This window comes from Herpailurus yagouaroundi, unplaced genomic scaffold (assembly GCF_014898765.1).
Source record: "Herpailurus yagouaroundi ecotype Mexico unplaced genomic scaffold, PumYag 216, whole genome shotgun sequence".
Classification (NCBI taxonomy): Eukaryota; Metazoa; Chordata; class Mammalia; order Carnivora; family Felidae; genus Herpailurus; species Herpailurus yagouaroundi.
The window spans coordinates 5,198,374-5,221,580 of record NW_024412447.1 but is presented as its reverse complement, the minus strand read 5'-3'; the positions used below and the strand labels follow the sequence as shown (position 1 = coordinate 5,221,580).

Below are 23,207 nucleotides of genomic sequence, written 5' to 3'. Positions count from 1 at the left end.
TGTACTATCCCCATCGTATATTCCTGGCTCCTTTGCTGCAAATTAATTGACCATATATGGGTTTATGTCTGGGCTCTCTGTTCTGTTCCATTTGATCCATGTGTGTTTCATGCCAATACTAGACTGTTTTGATTACTACAGCTTTTTAAAATCATTTGAAAAAAACTTTGGAATACAGTTTAAATTCTCTAATTGGTCTGTTCAGATTTGCTATTTCTTCATCATTTAGTCTTAGGTTATATGTTTCCAGCAACTTTTCCATTTCTTTTTTTTTTTTTTTTTCATTTATTTTTGAGAGACAGAGCATGAGTGGGGAGGGGCAGAGAGAGAAGGAGACAGAATCCGAAGCAGGCTCCAGGCTCTGAGCTGCCAGCACAGGGCCCGACACGGGGCTCAAACCCATGAACTGTGAGATCGTGACCTGAGCCAAAGCTGGATGCTTAACTGACTGAGCCACCCAGGCGTCCCTTTATTTCCATTTTTATTTCTCCTTTGACCCAGTGGTTCCTCGGGAGCATGTTGTTTAATGAATTTTCCAGTCTTCTTGTAGCTGATTTCTCCTCTCAATGTCCTTTGTGGTCAGAGAAGATGCTTGATAGGATTTTAACCTTTTAATTTTGTTAAGATTTGTTTTGTGCTCTGGGGCGCCTGGGTGGCTCAGTTGGTTAAGCATCCGAGTCTTGATTTTGGGTCAGGTCATGATCCCGACCGAGGTTTGTGAGGTTGAGCCCCGACTTGGGCTCTGTGCTGACAGCATGTGGCCTGCTTCGGATTCTGGGTCTCCCTCTCTTTGTCTCTCTCTCTCTCAAAATAAACATTAAAGAGAAAACTTGTTTTGTGCTCTAACGTGATCTATCATGTTAGAAAATGTGTGGGCTTGCGAAGAATGAGAATTCTGCTCTTGGGTGGCATGGTCTATAAATGTTTGTTGGAAACATTTGCTTTAACTTGTGCTTTATGTCCGATCTTTCCTTCTTGATCCTCTGGAGGGGGGATGAGTGAACTCAAAGACGGGCAGTGGAACTCATCCAGAGGAACCAGCTCTCTCTCTGAGCCGAGCCCAGGAGTATAGCCACTGGAGGGCGCCCTTGGCCTATGTTTGCTATGGTGCTGTGGGGCTCATGTGTCTGTTGGCTATCAGAACCAGGTAATTTGGGGGCCTATCTCTTGGGGAGTGCCTGTAAATGTTGGGGCACCATATGTGTGGATAAGCTCCTTCCAGAGAGATACCGGGAGATGTGGTTTTATTCTCGAAGTGAACCAGAGGGAGAAATCCGGTGTGTTACCAACCAGCTATTTTGGGCTCCAGGAAGGATTGCAGCCAGCCCCTAAATGTGTGCTAAATTAGAAGCCAGACCCTCAGGCAGCAGCTTGCAAAGTAACAGCCAAATCCCTTCCAGGGAAAGACTGATAGGCATTTTGCCTGCTCCCCCTGCACTGAGCTTTGGGGGGATAGTCTTGGTGAGGGCTTCGGGGCTCATTAAGATCTGCTTCTTTGTTTCTTATAGTCCTGTGGGTCTAGTAACAGCATGGGCTTTCAAAGTTAGATGTTTTGGGGGTAGGGCTGCAGATGGGAGTCTTAAAAGTTGGGGTGCTAAATGTGCAGTCCAAACCCAGGAAGAGGCTAGGAGTTGAGGGTTCCGTCCGAACTGTGCCGGGGTGGGGGATGTAGCTGGCGAGAGTGTGTCTCAGCCTTTCCTACCCATTTTGACTTGGATATTTCCTCTTTCGACTGGTGTGTGGGAGTCACTCGGCTGGTTACTGGGTTTCTTCTCTCAGAAGGAATTGCTCTGTGTAGCTGTATATTCAGTGTTGTGGGAGGAGAGACGTTCAGGGGCCTCTGTGTGGGTTCCTCTCTGTGAGTTCCCCAATTATTTGTGCAAAAGGTCTAATCTTTTTAATGTTTATTTGAGAGAGAGAGAGAGAGAATGAATGAGCTGGGGAGGGGCAGAGAGAGGGAGACACAGAATCCAAAGCAGGCTCCAGGCTCAAAGCTGTCAGCACAGAGCCCGATGTGGGGCTTGAACTCACAAACTATGAGATCATGACCTGAGCCGAAGTCGGATGCTTAACTGACTGAGCCACCCAGGTGCCCCCAAAAGATGTAATCTTCTATTTCTGTAACTGAACTTAGTTTGGACTCCCCATCGTGCAGGTGATGGAATAATCCAGAATTAAGTCAGACAGTTTGGCCTCCTTCTCTCCCTTCGACCACTAAGTCCTCCTCGTTCCTCTCTAGTCTTGTGGCCTTGACCTACCCCTCTAGGTCCACTTGACCTACCCCTCAAGGCCACAGCTACTTCCACTTGGTCCTGACCTTAAGGCCTCTCGGGTCTGGCTTTCTCTGGATTCTGTATATTAGTATTTGGGTACGTCCTGCGCCAAGTACAGCCTACTGCCTGGACGCTCATGAGGATATGGTACAGCCGCAGCACCATGCTTGACGCAGAGGGAAACGCCAAGGCTTGCTACCTCCCGGCTTCACAAGGAAGCAAGGACACACCCTCTCCACTCTGCGGTCTCCAAACATACCTAGGTGTGCATCCTCCCCATTCCACCCCCCTGGCACCCAGGTCTGCCCTCCGACAGTGAGAGAGGGGGCTGCCAAGGTCTACGCTGTTTTGCTCCCTTGCCTTTTGAAACTGAGAAAGCACTTTGATTTCTGGAGTTTTGTTGGTTTCCTTTTGGTTTTGTATCCTTTCTTTCCCGTGGCAATTATTTCAAGTAGTTGAATGCGTGCAGAGGAGGCGAAGCATACAAGGAAGTAGAAGTGTGCTGGGAAGAAAGCTTGACTAACACTGTTAAGTGCCCTCGTGCCACATTTATACAGTACTTTGTACTTTACAAGGTGCTCTCATTTGTATCATCCAGTGTTATTCTGCAGTAACCCTGTGAGGCAGGTACCGACCTTATTTTGCCAAGGAGGAAACAGAGATTAAAGAAGTGATGAGTCAAAGGTCATTCAACTGGGAAATGGCGAAACCCAGAACTAAAATTCAGGGCTTCCAACTTAAGCCCTGGGCTCTTTCTACTACTTTCCCCAGAAGTATGTACTCAGAGACAAAGGAGGGACTTCTTTCACCTGGAGTATTCAAAGTATTCCTCAAGTCGCAGGGACCTAGGCAGGTGCTTTAGGGTCTCTAAGGGAGATGGGAATGATGGGAAACAAGTAGAAAAAAAGGTGCTTTTAGGCCTCAGTCATACCCCTGGGGCTCTTATTCAACCATGGAAGCCCTGCATCTTTTTTATGTATTAGAAGTCCCCAGAGACTTGGGGGGACAAAAGGAGGGAGGAAGGGGGTTCTACTATCAAATACTCATAAATTATTGCTTTAGTACCAAAACACTATTATCTAATGGAGAATTTCATCCACTGGAGTAAGCTAGTTGGGAAAGTCTTTCAAGATCAAGTAATGATAACCATTTTGTTGAATAATGATGAAGTGCTGAGTACTATTGGCAAATCCATAGTCGCACTGACTTCTCAAAGCAAAATTCTTATCAGTTAAGCATTTACTGTCAGTCATTTTATTTTGTAATTATTTTTTAAAAAGCGTGAGCGAGCAAGGGAGGGGCAGAGAGAGTGAGAGAGGGAGCATCTTAAGCAGTCTCCACACTCAGCAGTGAGCCCCACACGGGGCTCCATCCCCGGACCCTGTGATCATGACCTGAGCGAAACCAAGAGTCCTGGTGCTCAACGGACTGTGCCACCCAGGCGCCCCATTAGACATTTTACAAATACGAACTAGAATCTGGAGAAAGGCTAGGTGATCGGTCCAAGGTTTCACACCCTGCGAGCGACGGGGCTAGGATTAAGTACCCAGATCTATCTCATGTCTAAATTCCAATGCATCTCGTTCCTAAACATGAAGATCTATTCTTCCAGACTGAATAAGAGGTCCCGTTTCTAAACTTCATCTGTGACAAATGAAACGACCTTAAAGCAAGGTCGTCTTGAACTTGCAAAGCGGTCCGCTGCGCGGGTTTGAACTCCAAATGCCAGAAGCTAGAAGTAACGAGCTGTTCCAATCATGTCCCAGTGCAGAGCTCAAAAGCAGGGGAGTCCTCAAAGCTAAGGCAGGGCGATGCCCTGTTGGCTAAGGTCCGGGATCAGGCACTCCGCGGAGAAGGCCGCGTTCTGGTCCTGCTTGGACCGCGCACACTACGCCTCGCGGAGCCCGGGGCCTTCACATCTTCCAAGCCTGAGCCTGGGGAATCTTCCAGGCTCGCAATCTTCGAAGCCTGCGCCTGGGGAATTGGGGTGAGGCGCAAACCCCGTCGGGTTGGTTTGATCCAGCGGTCACCTGCGGTCTCTCAAACGGGGATTAAGAAAACCCAGAAATGCCAGGACGGACCCTGTAGATGATGGAAGTGGGCCAGTCGCCCCAGCTGAATGCCCGTCCGCCCCTACACGTGTTTCTTTCACCGCAGAAGCTTCCTTTGCGCCTTCACCTACTTCTAGAAAACTATGCCGGTTCTATTTTTTCTTCAACTACGCGGCCCTCGCCTTCCGCCAGGGCAGACATCTGGGCGCAGTTTCGCCTTCATCTTAACTCAAAAAAAGAGAAACACCTGCCCAGCAAACAAAGGGGAACGAACCCTCGCGGGCGCTCGCCAGAAGGGACCGTTGGGCGGCGGGTTCTTTTTCCGGGCCGGCGGCGACCACTTCCGGGGCGGCCGCGAGCGAGGCGGAAGTGCGGTCTCCTCGGGGCGGCTGTCGCTGGGCGGGCAGAGGGAGGCTCCCGAGGCTGGGGGGCCGGGCCGGGATGGCGGCAGCGGCGGCCGGGGCCGGAGCCGGGGCCGGGGCCGGGGCGGCCCAGGAGAAGCAGTTCCCGCCGGCGCTGCTGAGCTTCTTCATCTACAACCCGCGCTTCGGGCCGCGTGAGGGCGAGGTACGCGGAGCCGGACCGCGCGTCGGTGTCAGCCGGCGGCCGGAGGAGGGCCCGAGGGCGGGGGCGGCAGGCCGGCGGCGGCCCCGGGAGCCGAGGGGCGCGCCCGGGAGGCGACCCCGGCCGGCACCTGTCACCGCGCTCCTGGAGCGGCTTTTATTGAGGCTGCTTTTGTGCCAAGTGTACGCCCGAGCCGGGGAGTAAACGGGGGCCGGACCACGCCGGCAGGGTCTCTTCCGAGTCCTGGATCTAAGCCCGTGTGTCGAATGAAGCTTCAGCAAGCTCGTCACTCCACACGGGTTGAGGCTCTGTTTTTTGCATCATTCCTGGGTGACTAAAATTGAGCTACTGTTTTTCTTACCCCCCCCCCCCCCCGAAGCGTGGATCGAGAGTGGTGGACTTGTAAACCCGAAAATAACGCAGGCTTGGAGGGCCCTTGGAAAGTTCTTTTCCGAATTGATATTTAAATTCCAGGGGTGGGTTTTGTTTATTTTACAGGTGGGGACGGTGACTTCCTCCAAGGATGTCCGGTTCCGCTGGCAGCAAAATCACGGTAGCTTTAAAGGCTGTCAGTCTCAGTGCCCGTGAACCTGCTGAGTTTGACTCGCCTGGAGGCGTACGTCTGCGCACGTGCGCACACGCTCATTTCTTACAATCGTTGGTTTACAAATGAGCAGGAGGCAAGAAACCGTAAGATCGAGTTTTCAGAATAATTGCCTGAGTGCTCCTTCAGATGACATGTGACTTACTGATTGTCACAATTGCCTTCCAGGCTCATGAGCGTTATTTACATAGTGAGGAAAAGATAATTCTGGATTCACTGAAAAGGGTTTTTGTTTTGGTTTTTTGTTAGCACGTGTGACGTCAGACGTTGACTTTGAACAGCTTTTTCAACAGCTGAGATGGGAAAAATGCTGATACTAATGTGGCGATTCTGTGTCTTCATACTTTAGGAGGAAAATAAAATTTTGTTTTATTACCCAAACGAAGTAGAAAAGAATGAAAAAATTAGAAACGTCGGATTATGTGAAGCTATTGTACAGTTTACCAGGTAATACCTTTTAAAGTGCTTTTGCAGAGCTTAGCGAGTTCTTACAACTTCTACGACTTGGAGAACTGTCCCCAATTATCCTTTTTTTATTACTCTTTTTAGGACCTTTAGTCCATCAAAACCTGCAAAATCTTTACATACGCAGAAGAACAGACAGTTCTTCAATGAGCCCGAAGAAAATTTCTGGATGGTCATGGTATTTACATACACAGTATATCTCTTTGATCTCTTTGAATTTGTGCGGTGAAGTTATGGGTGATCTTTGCTTTACTCTTAGGACTTGAGGAAAGTCCTCTAGCTGCTGCTGCAAAGTAGGATTACAGTAGGGTGGGTTGCCGTTTTAAGGTCAGACTTCTATTCAGTGTATTTGTTCTTGGGGCTGTTTTCGGAAGGTGTGTTTCTGGTATTGTGACCTGCTCAAATTTTTTAACTTAAGGGAAGATTAAAAATGTATATGATTGGTTCATTGTGTAACTTCGTTTTATCAAAATTGCATAGGTTGTTCGGAATCCTATAATTGAAAAGCAAAGTAAAGATGGGAAACCAATTGTTGAATATCAAGAGGAGGAGTTGCTGGTAACGTGTCCTTTTTTATTTCTTATTTTTTGAAAGTTTATTACTGAATATATTGAGTGACTTGGTCAGATTTAAGCCGGGTCACTTTTACGGAAGCTTCTCAGGATACGCATAGTGAAGCTTTATGTTTATCGCTTACATTAGCACAATTTTATAAAAATGTACATCCCGTCTCACCAGTGCCTCCTAGTCATATGTTCAAGGCCCTCCTAAAATTACTGCTTCATAACTGAATTTAAATACCTTTTATTTTCAGCACACAACTGTTGTGGGACTGAGTCTGTAAGCATTATATTGCTTTGCCAAGAGTCTTTGTACATTTGTTATACAGCGGACTTTTTTTCCCCTAAAATTGACATCTATGTCTTTGTTTGCAGGACAAGGTTTATAGTTCAGTACTACAACAGTGCTACAGCATGTACAAGGTAAGCATGATGCTCTTTCTGAATGGAGTCTAGCCAGTTACCTGTTTCCAGGGATTGTTTAAAAATCTTAATTCTTTAGATGACTGCCTGGTGACTATGTATCTGTTTTAGGGGAGGAAACAATGGGGCCTTTGAAACAGGCTTGAGGTTTATGTATATACTTATTCATTGAGTAGTCAGTCTTTCTTTATTCCCAGCCTTGTACTAGCAATGTATCCCCATTGGTAAACAAGAAACTCCATGTTCTTGAAGAAGAGACATTCTGGTGATAGAATTTATATAAATGAAACTTAAGTATGAGTTGAGGTTAAAAAAAAAATGTCCTAAATGATTAGGTGATAACATGGAAATGATATCACTTAATAGTGTGTTGATTTTTTGTGATTTATTTTATAACTCAGGCTTTCTCCTGTACATGTTTTCCCCTTTTAAAAAGAACGGGATGGGGGGGGGGGGGATTAAATAAGCCGAATTAGTCAACGTAAAAGGAAAAGAAGAATTTGTTATCTTGGGAAATTGAAGGGCATAAGAAATTGACTTTTTAAAAAATCTTTTACATCATTAGCTTTTTAATGGTACTTTTCTGAGGACCATGGAAGATGGAGGTGTCAAGCTCCTAAAAGAAAGATTAGAGAAATTCTTCCATCGGGTAAGTACTGGGAATTTTATTTATAATCTTAGTAGTCTTCAAACAGACCCTTAGAAATACACATACATAAGTTCATTACTCATTGACAAAAAAAACTTAGGACTTGAAAGTGGCAGAGAGCCTAAGATCTTTAGTGGCAAAACCAGACCAGTGAGGAAACTTTTTAGATGTGCACTCTTGAATCTGTCTGTCAGCTCTGTGCGGGATCAGAGCATCCTGCCATTTGTGTGCACCCCCACAGCATCCTGGAGACACCCTGTGACTTCATCCTTGCTCTGCCTGGGTTGGCCAGTGTGGGCTTACTGCATGGTAATTGGTTAATTAGCAGAATTTAAACTCTTTGCCTGAGTTGTGCATTCTTATGGATTGATGAAACAATACTCTGTTTAGTGAGTAGTAATCTGTGTTGACTCAAGGTAAAATTTTTGGCTATGACACAGACTTTATCCTATTAGTGGTTTTTTTTTTTTTAAGTTTATTAATTTTCAGAGAGAGCGTGAGGCGGGGAGGGACAGAGAGGGAGAAAGCGAAACCCAAGCAGGCTCTGCACTGTCAGCACAGAGCGCCGTGTGGGGCTTGAACGCATGAACCGTGAGATCGTGACCTGAGCCAAAAACAAGAGCCAGATGCTTTAACCAACTGAGCCACCCAGGCGCCCTCCCCCATAGTGGTTTTTAATGTGATTTTTCCCTCCCAAATGATGAATGAGTGTCCCTAAATAGTTGCCACTCTGTTTTATGGTAAGTTACATTTTATATACTCTACCTCTGGTAAAAATCAGTTTATTTTAGTGGAATAATTCTCAGTTTTTTTCCCTAAATTATCTTTGATCTGTTTTTTTTTTTCTTTTTTTACATTTGTTTATTTGAGAGAGAGAGAGCGCACGTGTGTGAGCAGGGGAGGGGCAGAGAGAGGGAGACACAGAGTCTGAAGCAGGCTCCAGGCTCTGAGCTGCCAGGACACAGCCTGACGCCGGGCTTGAACTCCCGGACCATGAGATCATGACCTAAGCCGAAGTCAGCTGCTTAATCGACTGAGCCACCCAGGCGCCCCTGTTTCTTCACTTTACTGACCATAATTATTTACCCTCCTGCTGCCTCCTGATTCCTGTTCTTGCCTTCTTTACCCTCCTGTCCATCAACAACTGACTACCTGTCCTTTCAACGTTATTTTGGTAGGAGGTGGCAGTGTCTGTCCGCGACGTCACTGTTGACATCCCTAATAAGGTTGATATAACTTGAGGAGCGCTAGCGTAAGGAGTTAGCGCTTCAAAGAGACAAGACACAATCCTGAACAAACATTAACTAGTTATGTTTGAGCTTAATGTCGTGAAATTGGTACTGACTGCACATCTAGTTAGCTGTGGCTCACCCCCTTACTGGTCTTCTCGGTGCAGTAGTATGTAATCGTATCATAAATTGACTAATTACCCTGAACTGTCAGTGCTCTATTCCGTGTACTCTAAGTTTGACGCCTTTTTTTTTTTCCTACAGTACTTGCAAACGTTGCATTTGCAGTCATGTGATCTCCTCGACATTTTTGGTGGAATCAGCTTCTTCCCCTTGGATAAAATGACTTATTTGAAAATCCAATCCTTTATTAATAGAATGGAGGAAAGCCTGAGTATAGTCAAATACACCGCCTTCCTCTATAACGATCAGCTGATCTGGTATGTATGCTCCTGAGGCTTGGCCTGTAAAAGAAGAAAATCTTTGAGGATCATAAAAACCGCAGTGACTGGGTTGATAGCAGGCTATTGGACTGGAACAGATAGCAAGGGGGCAAGGGCAAGGTGGGAAGCGTCTTTATAGATCCTGTCAAAATAAAGCAGTGATGACTTAAACCAAAAGTAGGGTGATTTGGGTTAAAACGACCAAGCAGGGGAGCTTAAAACTGGCGCCATGCAAGGTGGAGAAAACGTTTCTGCCGAGCTGAGTTTAAGAAGCCCGTTTTTATTTTGGCGTTCTTCCAAAAACGTCTTTAAAGAAACCGTATAGTAAATGTGGAAAGCATACTTTTCAGACTTTGTTTTAAAGAAGCTAGATGAAAAAAAAAAATCCCCGAGAAGTTAAATGTGTTATAAAACCAGGAAGTTACCCACTAGCAACAAACTGTGCAACCTGTAGTGAGAACAAAAACATAATTTCTTTGAGAATGTTAATCCTGGAGAAGAAAAGATAAACTGTAACTAATGCTTTCAACTGCGGCAAGACAGCTCCAGCAAAGCCACGCGAACGTGCAAGCGACTGCATAGACCTGCAGGGGGTGTGGAGCCGGCTGTTCATCTGTGTCTGAGATGGGCTGCTGGGGTTCGGGAGCTCTTCGGGTGCTCGCACGCATTCAGTTTTCATGTTTGCTTGTACTAATACCCCCCTTTCTTCAGTTAGGGCTGCGGCCACGTTTGAGCGCTAAACCCGAGTTCAGCTAACAGGGCAGTAACGGTTCCCTGAAACTTTCCACGGTTCCCCGAAACCCGTCCTCTCCCTGCCAAGGTCTTGTAGCCTCATTTTAGGGAGAGAAATTGACTGGAAGAAGTTAAACACATTGTTTATTAAACACATTGATGAGTTTTGATGTAGAGTTTGTTTTCTCCTATGAAAAACAACAAAAGGCCTCTTCTTTTTTGTTTAACAAATTATTTAGCAGGGAACCTGATGCCATATTAGCTGGCCCTGTTCTAGGTGCTTTTTATGATATGCATGCTGTAGTAGTGAAATGAAATTCTTAATGCTGCCGTGAGAAGGTGAAGGGGAGTTACTTACCTGGGTTGGAGGGCGTCAGGTCTGGAGAGGGAGTAGCTTTCCAAAGGCAGAAATTAACAGGGAGATGCTGGGAAGGGTGCACGCGGCCACGGTGACGAGATTGAGGGACAAGCTGGAATTGAACAGCAGTCCGTAGCCTTGGTGCCCTTGGCAGAGGAAGGGCAGCTCAGATTCCAGTCGCCAGGCACAGCAGAAGGCCTGACGCGGGTATGAGCTCGGGAGGTGAGAAAGGGTTCAGGCCTAGAGCAAGAGGATCCCCTCAAGGTCAGTAGCTCCTGTTGAGAGGCTGTGGGGCCAGCCTGACGAGCAAGCCTGGCTGCGTTCCAGAAACCTAAGCTCACAGGGCTAAATGTTACCCAGCTCCTGGGATCCTCTTGGTATCTTTGTCTTTGTGAAGGATGTCCCGACACCCCCTGGGGTTAAGCAGTGCCCAGCTCTGGTGGTCATACAGAGCTGCTTTGTGGTCCCACGCTAATATGCTGGCAGGGCAGACAGAGCTGGTCCCAGACAGTCACCACAAGAAGGAGCTTCAAGAAAAGCAGCACATTTTGAGAAGCGGCTGTTAATCACAAAGCTAGTGTATGAAAATACCTACGAAGTATTTCGTATTTCGTGAGCAGAATATGTATTTGCTCTTATTGCTTACCGTAGATATACATATGTTTTGTAGTTTTGAATGGTTTGTTTTGTCAAGTGGAGCCCAGTGGTGGTGTTGCTGTGTTTAATGTTTTGTTTTTTTCATCATAAGTATACTATTTAATCCCTACACCCCTATTCCTGCCTACCCCCACCTGCCTCCCCCTTGGGAACCATCAGTTTGTTCTCTATAGTTGAGAGTCTGTTTTTTGGTTTGTTTCTCTCTCTCTCTCTCTCTCTCTCTCTCTCTCTCTCTCTCTCTTATCTTTTGCTCATTAGTTTCTTAAACTCCACATATGAGTGAAGTCCTATGGTATTTGTCTTTCTCTGACTTATTTCACTTAGCACTACTCTTGATATTGTTGCAGATGGGAGTATCTCATTTTTTCATGGCTGAATAATGTTTCATTGTATATATACACCATATCTTTTTTTTTTAATGTCACTTATTGTCAAATTGGCTAACATACAGCATGTACGGTGTGCTCTCGGTTTTGAGGGTAGATTTCCATGATTCATCACTTACGTGTAACACCCTGTGTTCATCTTAACAAGGGTACACCACATCTTCTTGATCCATTTATCTGTTTATGGGCACTTGGGTTGCCTCTGTAGTTTGACTGTTGAAAATAATGCTGCCATAAACATAGGGGTGCATGTATCCCTTTGAATTAGTGTTTTCGTATATTTTGGGCAAATACCCAGTAGTGTAGTTGCTGGATCATAGGGCGGTTCTATTTTCAATATTTTGAGGAACCTCCATACTGGTTTCCACTCGGAGGAATCTTGATAATATTTTCCACAGTGGCTGTACCAGTTTGCATTCCAGCCAACAGTGGAAGAAAGTTCCCCTTTCTCCACATCCTCACCAATAGCTGTTGTGTCTTGGGTTGTCGAATGTCGAATTTAGCCATTCTGACAGGAATGAGGTGATCTCCCATTGTAGTTTTGGTGCGCATTTCCCTCATGATGAGTGATGATGAGCATCTTTTCAGGTGTCTGTTGGCCATCTGGATGTCTTTGGTGAAATGTCTATCCGTGTCTTCTGCCCATTTTTTGATTGGGTTATTTGTTCTTTGGGTGTTGAGTTGTATCAGTTCTTTATTTATTTTGGATATTAACCCTTTATTGGATTTGCAAGTATCTTCTACCATTCCAGTTTGCCTTTCAGTTTTGTCGATTGTTTCCTTTGCTGTGCAGAAACTTTATTTTGATGAGTCCCAGATGGTTTATTTTTTTATTTCTCTTGCCTCGGGAGAGAAAATGTTGGTACAGCCGATGTCAGAGACGTTACTGCCTGTGCTCCCCTCAAGGGTTTTTATGGTTTCAGGTCTCACATTTAGGTCTTTAATCCATTTTGAGTTTATTTTTGTGTATGGTGTGAGAATGTGGTCCGGTTTCATTCTTCTGCATGTCGCTGTCCAGTTTTTCCAATACCCATTTGTTGAAGAGACTTTTCCCCGTTGGATATTCATTCCTCCTTTGTCAAAGATTAATTGACTGTATAATTGTGGGTTTATTTTGGAGTTTTCTGTTCTATTCCATTGATCTGTATGTCTGGGTTTTTTTTAATATGAAATTTATTGTCAAATTGGTTTCCATACAACACCCAGTGCTCATCCCAACAGGTGCCCTCCTCAATGCCCATCACCCACCCTCCCCGCCCTCCCACCCCCGATCAACCCTCAGTTTATTCTCAGTTTTTAAGAGTGTCATATGGTTTGGTTCTCTCCCTCTCTAACTTTTGTTTTCCTTCCCCTCCCCTATGGTCTTCTGCTAAGTTTCTCAGGATCCACATAAGAGTGAAACCATGTGGTATCTGTCTTTCTCTGTATGGCTTATTTCACTTAGCATCACACTCTCCAGTTCCATCCACGTTGCTACAAAAGGCCACATTTCATTCTTTCTCACTGCCACGTAGTAGTCCATTGTATATATAAACCACAATTTCTTTATCCATTCCTTAGTTGATGGACATTTAGGCTCTTTCCATAATTTGGCTATTGTTGAAAGTGCTGCTATAAACATTGGAGTACCAGTGCCCCTGTGCATTAGCACTCCTGTATCCCTTGGGTAAATTCCTAGCAGTGCTACTGCTGGGTCATGGGGTAGATCTGTTTTTAATTTTTTGAGGAACCTCCACACTGTCTTCCAGAGCAGCTGAACCAGTTTGCATTCCCACCAGCAGTGCAAGAGGGTTCCCGTTTCTCCACTTCCTCGCCAGCATCTATAGTCTCCTGATTTGTTCATTTTGGCCACTCTGACTGGCGTGAGGTGGTATCTCAGTGTGGTTTTGATTTGTATTTCCCTGATGAGGAGCGACGTTGAGCATCTTTTCATGTGCCTGTTGGCCATCCGGATGTCTTCTTTAGAGAAGTGTCTATTCATGTTTTCTGCCCATTTCTTCACTGGATTATTTGTTTTTCGGGTGAGAAGTTTGGTGAGTTCTTTACAGATTTTGGATACTAGTCCTTTGTCCGATATGTCATTTGCAAATATATTTTCCCATTCCATTGGTTCCCTTTTAGTTTTGTTGATTGTTTCCTTTGCAGAAGCATTTTATCTTGATGAGGTCCCAATATTTTGTTTTTGCTTTTAATTCCCTTGCCTTTGGAGATGTGTCAAGTAAGAAATTGCTGCGGCTGAGGTCAGAGAGGTTTTTTTCCTGCTTTCTCCTCTAGGGTTTTGATGGTTTCCTGTCTCACATTCAGGTCCTTTATCTATTTTAAGTTCATTTTTGTGAATGGTGTGAGAAAGTGGTCTAGTTTCATCCTTCTGCATGTTGCTGTCCACTTCTCCCAGCACCATTTGTCTCTTTTTATGCCAGTACTATACTGTCTTAATTACTGCTTTATAATGTAATTGGAAATCTGGAATTACTTTTTTCAAGATTGCTTTGGCTATTCAAGGTTTTCTGTGATTCCATACAGATTTTAGGATTGTTACAGTTCTGTGAAAAATACTGTTGGTATTTTCACAGAGGTTGCATTCAGTGTGTAAATTGCTTTAAGGTAGTGTAGACCTTTTAACGATATTCTTCAAAATGTCTATTTGTGTTGTCTTGAATTTCTTTCATCAGTGTTTTATAGTTTTCATAGTACAGGTCTTTCACCTCTTTGGTTAAGTTTATTCCTAAATATTTTATTATTTTTAGTGCAGTGTAAATAGGATTGTTTTCTTAATTTCACCTTCTGCTTCGTTACTAGTGTATGGAAATGCGACAGATTTGTGTGCATTGATTTTGTATGCAAGTGTACTGAATTTATTTGTCGGTTCTAGCAGTTTTTTGGTGGAGTCTTTAGAGGTTTTTATACAGAGTATCGTGTCATTTGCAAATCGTGACAGGTTTACTTCCTCCTTACCAATTTGGATGCCTTTTTATTTTTTCTGTTGTCTGATTACTGTGGCTAGGACTTCTTTTTTTTTTTTTTTAATTTTTTTTTTTCAACGTTTATTTATTTTTGGGACAGAGAGAGACAGAGCATGAACGGGGGAGGGGCAGAGAGAGAGGGAGACACAGAATTGGAAGCAGGCTCCAGGCTCCGAGCCATCAGCCCAGAGCCCGACGCGGGGCTCGAACTCACGGACCGCGAGATCGTGACCTGGCTGAAGTCGGACGCTTAACCGACTGCGCCACCCAGGCGCCCCTGTGGCTAGGACTTCTAGTTCAATGTTGAGTAAAAGTGGTGAGGATAGGCATCCTTGTCTTGGTCCTGATCTTCGGGGAAAAGCCCTCAACGTTTCCCCTTTTAACTGTGGTGTTTGCTGTGAGTTTTTCATATATGGCCTTTATTATGTTGCGGTATATTCCTTCTAGGCCTACTTTGCAGAGGGTTTTTGTCATGAATGGATATTGTACTTTGTCGAATTTTTTTTTTTTTTTGCATCTATTGAAATGATTATATGGGTTTTATCCTTTCTCTTATTGATGTGCTGCGTCACATTGATTGTTTCGTGAACATCGAACCACCCTTGCATTCTGAGAATAAATCCCATTTGATCGCGGCATATGATTTTTTTAATGTATTGATGGTTTTGGTTTGCTACTTACTGTATTGTTTTGAAATTAACTGATTGAGGGTAGAAATATCTGTCTGTTCCAGGACATGGCCAGAACCTGGTACACTGTACGTGCTCAGTAAATGTTGGTTGTGAGCTCAAAGCAAATGGTTAGTAGAAAATCTCTTCTGTTTGAACTGTGTTGCATTTCATGGATGGATTTGGTTTTACAGGGGCCATGATAGCATTCGACATTACTGCTCTTTGGTAGGAGGTCATTCGGCTTTCTTGTCCAGAGTTCTTGGCCTGTTTTGTTTTATTTTGCTTTTTCTTGGCCTGTTTGTTTTTTTTTTTATTAAAAAAGATTTTTTTAAATGTGTATTTATTATTGAGAGACAGAGAGACCCAGAGTGTGAGCAGGGGAGGGGTAGAGAGAGGGGGAGACACAGAATCTGAATTAGGCTCCAGGCTCTGAGCTGTCAGCACAGAGCCTGACATGGGGCTCTAATTCAAAAACTGCAAGATCATGACCCTAGCTGAAGTCGGTCGTCTGACCAACTGAGCCACCCAGGCACCCCCCCTTGGCCTATTTTTTGAGAGTATTTTCTTTTTAGTGAACGGATTTAGTTTCCCGAGGTTAATGCTTTTATGAATAACTGCTTTAGATACTTAAGTTAATCAAAGTTGAGCATAATCTGGACTAGATTATTTTACATTTAATACACGACAGTAATGTAGTCCGTATCGTAGGCTAAACTGATCCTGATGGAAAGGATTTTGCATTGCACACAAGTGGATCAGTTGACATTTAAGCTGAAGAAAAGTTTGTGTTTTTTTGTTTGTTTTGTTTGTTTTTTTTTTTAAGAAAAAAAATTATAATGGGATGCCTGAGTGGCTCAGTCGGTTAAGCGTCCACCTCTTGATTTTGGCTCAGGTCATGATCTCACGGTTCGTGAGATCGAGCCCTGTGTTGGGCTCATTGCTGACAGCATTGAGCCTGCTTGGGATTCTCTCTCTCCCTCTCTCTCTTTGATCCTCTCCCACTCATGTTCTCTTTGTCTCTCTCTCAAAGAGACTTTAATTTTTTTTAATTATTCATATTAAATAACTATATTTGAGAGACTTTGAAGGAACACCTTTATGTCTGAACATGAGCGGTCTGTTTCCTGTTTGATGTGAGCCATTGATAGAATCCTGAATCATTTGGACCTGCCAGTGCAGGAATTTTTTGCTTTATGTATTATCTGTTTGCTTATTTGTGTTAAGGAAGGAACTTTTTGATTTTTTTTAACTGTTATTTTTTTTCCTAAAAACTGTTCCCCAGTAGTAACATCCTCTATAATTATAATGCATTATTACTTCATTTATTTTTGTATCTGTATTTGTACGTTGCGTTTTATTTCTTAGGGGAGCAGAAGAAGGGCTGGGTGGCAAACACTGGAGAGAGGGTTGCTAACGGAGATCCTACCACTAGGGCAGGCCTTAGTGCAGGCAAAGCAGGAATTGTCTGCTTCGGGTTTTGTGCTTGGGACAGCTGGCTGCAACTTAGTATTTTTCTTTTTAAGTTTTCAATCCAGAAAACCACCACCAAAGTATTTAGTGCCTAGCATTGAGTCTTAAGTGATAAAAACCAAGCCCTAACGTGGCACACATAGGAAGCAGTTAAGTAGTGTTTTCTTCCATTTCTTCTTACAGGGTTTTTTCTGCTTTGCGCCCTGTGGTCTAGAATAGCACCATCCAGAATGAATAGGGGTCAAGCCACGTGTATTATTTTAAGTTTCCCAGTAGCTATGTTGAAAAAAAAAAAAAAAGACTGGTGAAATTAATATTTTAGCCCAGTATTTCTAAGGTTATTTATTTCAACTTGTAAAAACATAAATTATTAATGACTTTTTTTTTTTTTTTTGGTGCTAAATCTTAAAACTCTAGCGTGTATTTTAGCACTTACCGCAACCAGCCACATTTCAAGTGTTCAGTGGCCAGATGGGCCCAGTAGCTGCTGTTACTGGCAGTGCTAGAAATGGCCCAGAACGTAGTACTTCACGTGATGATCTCTTCTACTTGACCGTCGACGACCCTGCCCCACCAGCACTTCTGACTCCTGTCTTGAAAGGATAGTAACATCCAGAATCTGTTTTGTTTTCCTTTTTCTCTTTCTTTCTCCTTACCTGAGTTTTTTTTGTTTTTCTGCAAAACGAAAGAGTAGGTGACTTCACACGTTTGATTTGGAAATTTGGTCTGCCTCGTTTGGCTGCGTGAGAGTTGGAGAGTTAGGGTTGTCCTAGGACAAACCTTAAAGGTTCTGCTTGGTGGAAAACAGAACAAACCTGCTTAAGGGGCCAGAGCCCCCTTACACTTTCAGCTGTGGACCAGACCTTGTGAAAATTGAACCTGGAAAGAAGAGGGTGGCATAGGAAGAGGAAAAGGTGAGACAGCCTCGGAACAGTCTCAGTAAGGGAACAGCATGTATTTGCCAGGACAAGCCAGATTTTTCTAACAGATGGTCTTTCTGGGAAAAGCAGAGCAAGCCTCTGGAATGTGCTGTAGAGGCTTGATTTATATAGAGTTGGATCTTAGCGCAGGATTTTTTTTTTTTTTTTCTCTGTTCTCTTGAAGAGAAAAAACCCCAGACAGACTCCTCATCGTCTGTTTATACCCCTACCTAGACACATGATTTCAGACAGGGTCTGATGCCTGCTAGTGTCTCCGCACCCGTTTCCACATGCTTATTCTCGCCTCATGTCAGATGAGAGCTGCCTGAAAGTTTCTCTCTTTCTCTTGCTCCTTTCTGCCTACACGGAAATCATAGAATTAAAATCCTCATATGTTTCTGAGACCCGGCGGGAGCACATCCCCCGTCTACAGCATGCCAGTATTTGCTGGGAGGCTGGGCGATGGCATATGCATTTCCGCACAGTCTAGAAAGCGGAGGGAAATCGGCGGCCCAAAGTGGAGCGTTGTGGTCGTTCATGCTCCCTGAAGAATCCTCCATGGGATTCAAGGAGAGAATCAAGTCCCATCAAATCAGACTGGTGGCTTTTTGTTAAAATGGCACGTAGAGTACAAGATGGCGCAATAGTAGCCTTCGCCAGGTCAGGATCACTGCCGGGGCCAGACTAGTTGAGTCCATTCCCTTCTGGAACTTGACAAAGAGACGGCATCTTGATAAAATGGAAACGAGGAAAAGAGGAGCTCTGTTACAATCAGAGCCATAGGAAGACGGAAGACCAGTTCCAGGCTTTTAACACCGTGCTTTTCTGATGTTTCAGGAGTGGGTTAGAGCAAGATGACATGAGAATTTTATACAAATACCTCACCACATCTCTATTTCCAAGGCATATTGAACCTGAGGTATGGCCGGGTACTAGTCTCTCTCCCCCGCCCCCCCAACCCACCCCCGTCTCTATGTGTGTGTATCCTGTATGTATACATGCACACACCCCTGCACACCTGTGCGCCCGGGCTGGGGGGCTGGGGAGGAGGGCGGAGTAACGCGGTGGTGGGTGGGGCAGTTCTGATCTGTATTTTACGTTGCTGGTATGATAAGTATTTGGTTGTGTTTTCGTTAGCCCAGAAAACCACATATGCCACCTCTTGGTTTTGTTAGGTTCAAATGCAATAGAAAGGTCTGTTCTTAAGAGGAACAATTCATCGAGCAGAGCAAAAGCTGGGATTTTAGGTAGGGTTCTGGGAACTTGAAAACGCCCAGGATCTTTGACAGAACAAAGGTTTATCCTGTAGCCTTGTCATTACAAACGTGAGGTGTCATTGAGTGGATGTTCTATTGCCTGCCTGGCTTCTCCACTGTGGTGCCGTACTTCCCAGTTTTATGCAGAGACCAGTAAGTAATGCTGCAGCCTTCTCCCCAGAGTGCCCTTCTGCAGCTGTCCTCAGGTTGAAGATGAAAAATACTTGAAGCCCAGAAACCATTTTGGCTCAGGTGCATATATGTGCCTGCCCTCTCCTTGCCCTCCCTCTGTTTAAGACTGTGAGTTAAACAACAGGAAGAACATGACTTTGGTAGGAAATTGATAGGCCCCCGGGGGGCTCAGTCTGTTCAGCGTCCCACTCAATATCCGCTCAGCTCTCGATCTCAGAGTCGTGAGTTCTAGCCCCGTGTTGTGAAGCTTACTTAAGAAAGAAAGGAAGAGAAGAAGAAATTGAAAGGAAGGTTCCGAGAAGGACCTAGTCCTGTACTTAGTCCCTTTCCAGGCGGTTTGAGTGCAGTGACTCGTGTTTCTTGAGAACGTACCACATACCAGACACCGAACCGAGCGACCAGCAAACGTGAACGATCTCCTGGCGTCCTGAGGCCCATCTTACACGTCGGATACTCCGGCTGAGGGGGCTTCGGTGATGTGCCCGGGGTCACTAGCTAGGAAGTGGCAGGGCCAGGACTTGATCTCAGGGTCTGCCTGATGCTAAATTACCTGCTTACATGCACACCGTCGGGAGGCTTTTCCACGTGTGACCGTGCCACTGCTGCAACAGGGAACTCTGTTTGGTGCTTGATGATAAGTCCAAGGAGCCAGGCTTACAAAATAGGAAGCCACAAGATACTACGTGGCAACGTGAGTGTGGATGCATGAGGTCTTGTCTCATGACCACCGCACGTGGGAGAGTTGGAGCTATGTTTTTACTGTTGCATTTAGAGTGTTTTTCAATCTTTGGGGAGGGGACCTCTATGCTAAAACTTTATATAGACTGAAAGAATGTCAAAACTTTTTAGAGTAACAGGTTTTAGCTGACACGACTTGGAATTTTTTTCCTTTTCCTATGTGTGTTGAAAGCAGTACATCTTCAGAGAAAGAATGTCAGGAGTGTGCTCCATGCTCCACATCCAGATCCACGAGGGGGCGTGACGTCCTGGCCGAGGCAGGGGCTTTGATGTCACAGAGGCTTGCGGTCAATGCCTGGCTCTGCCATGTAGGACCTGTGTGCGTTGGTGAACTTGTACTAACTTGAGTTTCCACGACCAGGAGATAGGAAGAGTGTGTTCTCTCTAGGGATCCTATGAGGTGGTCATCGCCTAGCATCTGTTAACCCCGTGGGAGATTCTGGTTATTGGCATAAAAGGAACTAAGTCAGTGTATGGAGTTGAGGTTATGATCACGTTATGATGGTTCTGTTTCATATCAGTGCCTTCTTTCCCTCTGTAATCCTTCCTGTCTCTTTTTGGTGGGATAAGAGGAGAGAATGATACAGAAAAATGGGCTGGAGCCAACTAGTAGATATGAGTGGTGTTTTCAAAGCTTTAAAAGTAGGAATATCTAAGAAGTCATTTCTAAACATTGTATCTGTTTACAGTTGGCGGGAAGAGATTCTCCAATAAGGGCAGAGATGCCAGGAAATCTTCAACATTATGGAAGGTAAAACTTGTGTTCTCTGAAAAACAGTATTAGATTTTATGATCTCTTTTGGTAAAGATAAAATCATCAACACTGAATTACCTTTGTGCTGTTTATTGGCAATAATCAGCAAAGGAAATTGATGTCTCCAGTGAATTAAAACTTTATCGTATTCTGATTTGGTGTCTTCCCCCCAAAATGAATATATATTAAGTAGGAATATATTCCTGTTTGTACTTTGCCTAATTGAATGGAGTCATTTCCGTGCTTACTTTGCAGATTTCTTACTGGACCCTTGAACCTTAATGATCCAGAAGCAAAATGCAGATTCCCCAAGATTTTTGTAAATACGGACGACACGTATGAAGCCCTGCATTTAATTGTTTATAAGGTAACAACTGTTTTTCCCTCCAGTGTCGCAGATTAACGCGAAAAGTAAATCCTTCTTGCATGTGTACACAAGTGTGTGCATGTACATACCTCTTTGTTGTTTCTCGGAACGAAGGTTGAGAGTTCTAATCACCGTATGACTCACAGTGAGTGCGCCTCTGGAACAGGGGGCTGATTTTCAGCTCCTTTTCAGTACTTTTGTTATTAGCGAAAGAGTGACAGATACTGTATCTGTATTCAAATACTGTTCTGACTCACCAGGGTTTGAAGCCCCGGGCGCTCACAAACCAGAGGCCACCGAAGGTTGTGTTACCTCATAGTCCGGTGCCTTCTGGTGTGGGCCTGGCTACGCCTCAGTGAATTCTGCTTTTGCGGATTTGAAAGCCGAGGACTTGCTGATTCTATAACCTTAGTGTCCGTTTGTTTCAGGGTATCATCTTGTTAGGTTGTTTTTTTGTTTTTTTTAAGTTCATTTCTTTGTTATGAGAGAGAGCGAGAGAAAGAGAGCGAGCGCATGCAAGAGAGCGGGGGAGGGCTAAGGAGAAAGGGGGAGAAAGAGAATTCCCCAGCAGGCTCGCTCTGTCCTGTCAGCGCAGAGCACGATGCAGGGCTTGAACCGATGAACTGCAAGATCATGACCTGAGCTGAAATCAAGAGTCGGAAGCTTAACTAGCTGAGCCACCCAGGTGCCCCATTGTTAGAAGCTGGATTTTTTTAAAGTTTTATTTATTTTTGAGACAGAGAGAGACAGAGCGTGAACGGGGGAGGGTTGCAGAGAGAGGGAGACAGACACAGAATCCGAAACAGGCTCCAGGCTCTGAGCTGTCAGCACAGAGCCCGACGCGGGGCTCGAACTCACGGACCACGAGATTGTGACCTGAGCCGAAGTCGGACGCTTAACCGACTGAGCCACCCAGGTGCCCCAGAAGCTGGATTTTTTTAAAGGTGGTTTTGGTTCAAGAAAGAAAGCTAAGCATGTATGTTTATCTTCTTCCCCACCTGAGAGTACAATTATGTTTCAACTTGTAAAGGCCTAGAAATTGTGTTGTAAGAGTGCAGGGAGGAGTGCACATCAGAGCACGAGGGGGCTGTCTCTCCCTGGAAGGCAGAAAGGGGGTGTAAGTGTGATGCTGGTGGAGGAAGTCTGGCCGAGGACATGAGTGGAGGGAGTGCGCTCGGGCAAGAGCCTACCCGCCCCCCAGAAGCCCAGAGAAGCTCCCGGCGTGGGGGGGGACACCTGAGGAGTCGGGAGGGGGACGTGAGCTTGGAAAGAAGGGGAGTAGGTGAAATGTATATAAATCGGCCAGCCACCCCTTTGCCTGTGCTTGCACACAGGCAGCTGACACCTATCCCCGGGTGAAAGTCGAGGGTCCTTTTAAAGAAGAACGATCCAGGGAGCCCTAGAGTGGCCGGTGTGGGTGTGAGCACCTGGGAGCATGTGGCGTCCCCAGGCACCCGTGTGACTGCTGCCCTCGTCCTGTCCCCAGAGCAAAGCCCCCCTCCCTGATTGGCCACACGCTCCCTCATCCTTCAGCATGTTTGGAAAAACAAAACTGTAGGTCCTGAGAGAAACAAAAATGACTCTGGGAACAGAGAGAACTTGAAAAAGTTTGCGTCCAGAGATTAGAGAAGTGTATCTATAAAATAGAACCAGGAAGACACAAAAGAGTCCTGGTGAGCGTGAACGAGCGTGAACTAGGCTTAACTGAAAATACAGTTCCTAAGCGTATTGACTGGAGCAAGATGGACGTGGCATGAAATTTGCCATTTTAACCCTCTTCCTTTTAATGTCTATTTTGAGAGAGAAAGTGTGAGCCGGGGAGGGGCAGAGAGAAAGAGAGAGAGGGAGAGAGAGAATGCCAGGCAGTCTCCATGCTTAACACGGAGCCTGATGTGGGGCTTGGTCTCAAACTTGTGAGATCATGACCTCAGCCGAAATCAGTAGTCGGACACTTAACCGACTCGGCTACCCAGGTACTCCGCCGTTTTAACCATCTTTAAGTGTACAGCTCAGTGACGTCACTACATTCACGCTGCTGTGCAGCCATCATCACCGTTTCCGGAACTTTCCTTCACAAATTCTGTACCCATTAAACAACAACCTTTTCAGCCCCTGTCCCCCAAAATTATAATTTTTGACAGAACTTCATTGTAAGGGTTAAAGATGAATTGTCTTGCCTGGAGCATGAGATGAAAGGATATGAGATGAAAATACGGAAGAACAATGGGAGAGGAGGATTTCAACATGTGATTCACAATGTGGAGGAGAGGAGAGCACCAAAGTGATTATGGAGACACCTCTTGCTTAAGAGGTACACATTTGCTGGACCGAAAAGGCCCACTGAATGTCTTGCACGGTGAACCAAAAAGACATATTTCTACCCATACAATGGGCAGTTTCAGAAGTATAAAGATCATAGAAGCTTCCAGAAGGAAAATCAGGTCATTTGAGAAGTTCTGAGAGAAAATGGTTTTCAGTGTAG

General features: G+C 45.0%; 1 protein-coding gene across 1 annotated transcript in view; it reads left to right on the top strand.

Annotated features, from left to right (window-relative positions):
• Positions 1 to 4,736: 4,736 nt before the first annotated feature.
• CCZ1 (CCZ1 vacuolar protein trafficking and biogenesis associated) overlaps positions 4,737 to 23,207 on the top strand; it is a 33,867-nt gene continuing 15,396 nt past the window's right edge. The window contains exons 1-10 of the mRNA XM_040455866.1: positions 4,737 to 4,891; positions 5,842 to 5,939; positions 6,042 to 6,135; positions 6,438 to 6,515; positions 6,893 to 6,940; positions 7,506 to 7,589; positions 9,083 to 9,258; positions 18,256 to 18,337; positions 20,294 to 20,355; positions 20,614 to 20,725. Of these exons, the coding sequence (XP_040311800.1) occupies positions 4,766 to 4,891; positions 5,842 to 5,939; positions 6,042 to 6,135; positions 6,438 to 6,515; positions 6,893 to 6,940; positions 7,506 to 7,589; positions 9,083 to 9,258; positions 18,256 to 18,337; positions 20,294 to 20,355; positions 20,614 to 20,725 (960 nt within the window). The 5' untranslated portion in view covers positions 4,737 to 4,765. The remainder of the gene's footprint in view (positions 4,892 to 5,841; positions 5,940 to 6,041; positions 6,136 to 6,437; positions 6,516 to 6,892; positions 6,941 to 7,505; positions 7,590 to 9,082; positions 9,259 to 18,255; positions 18,338 to 20,293; positions 20,356 to 20,613; positions 20,726 to 23,207) is intronic.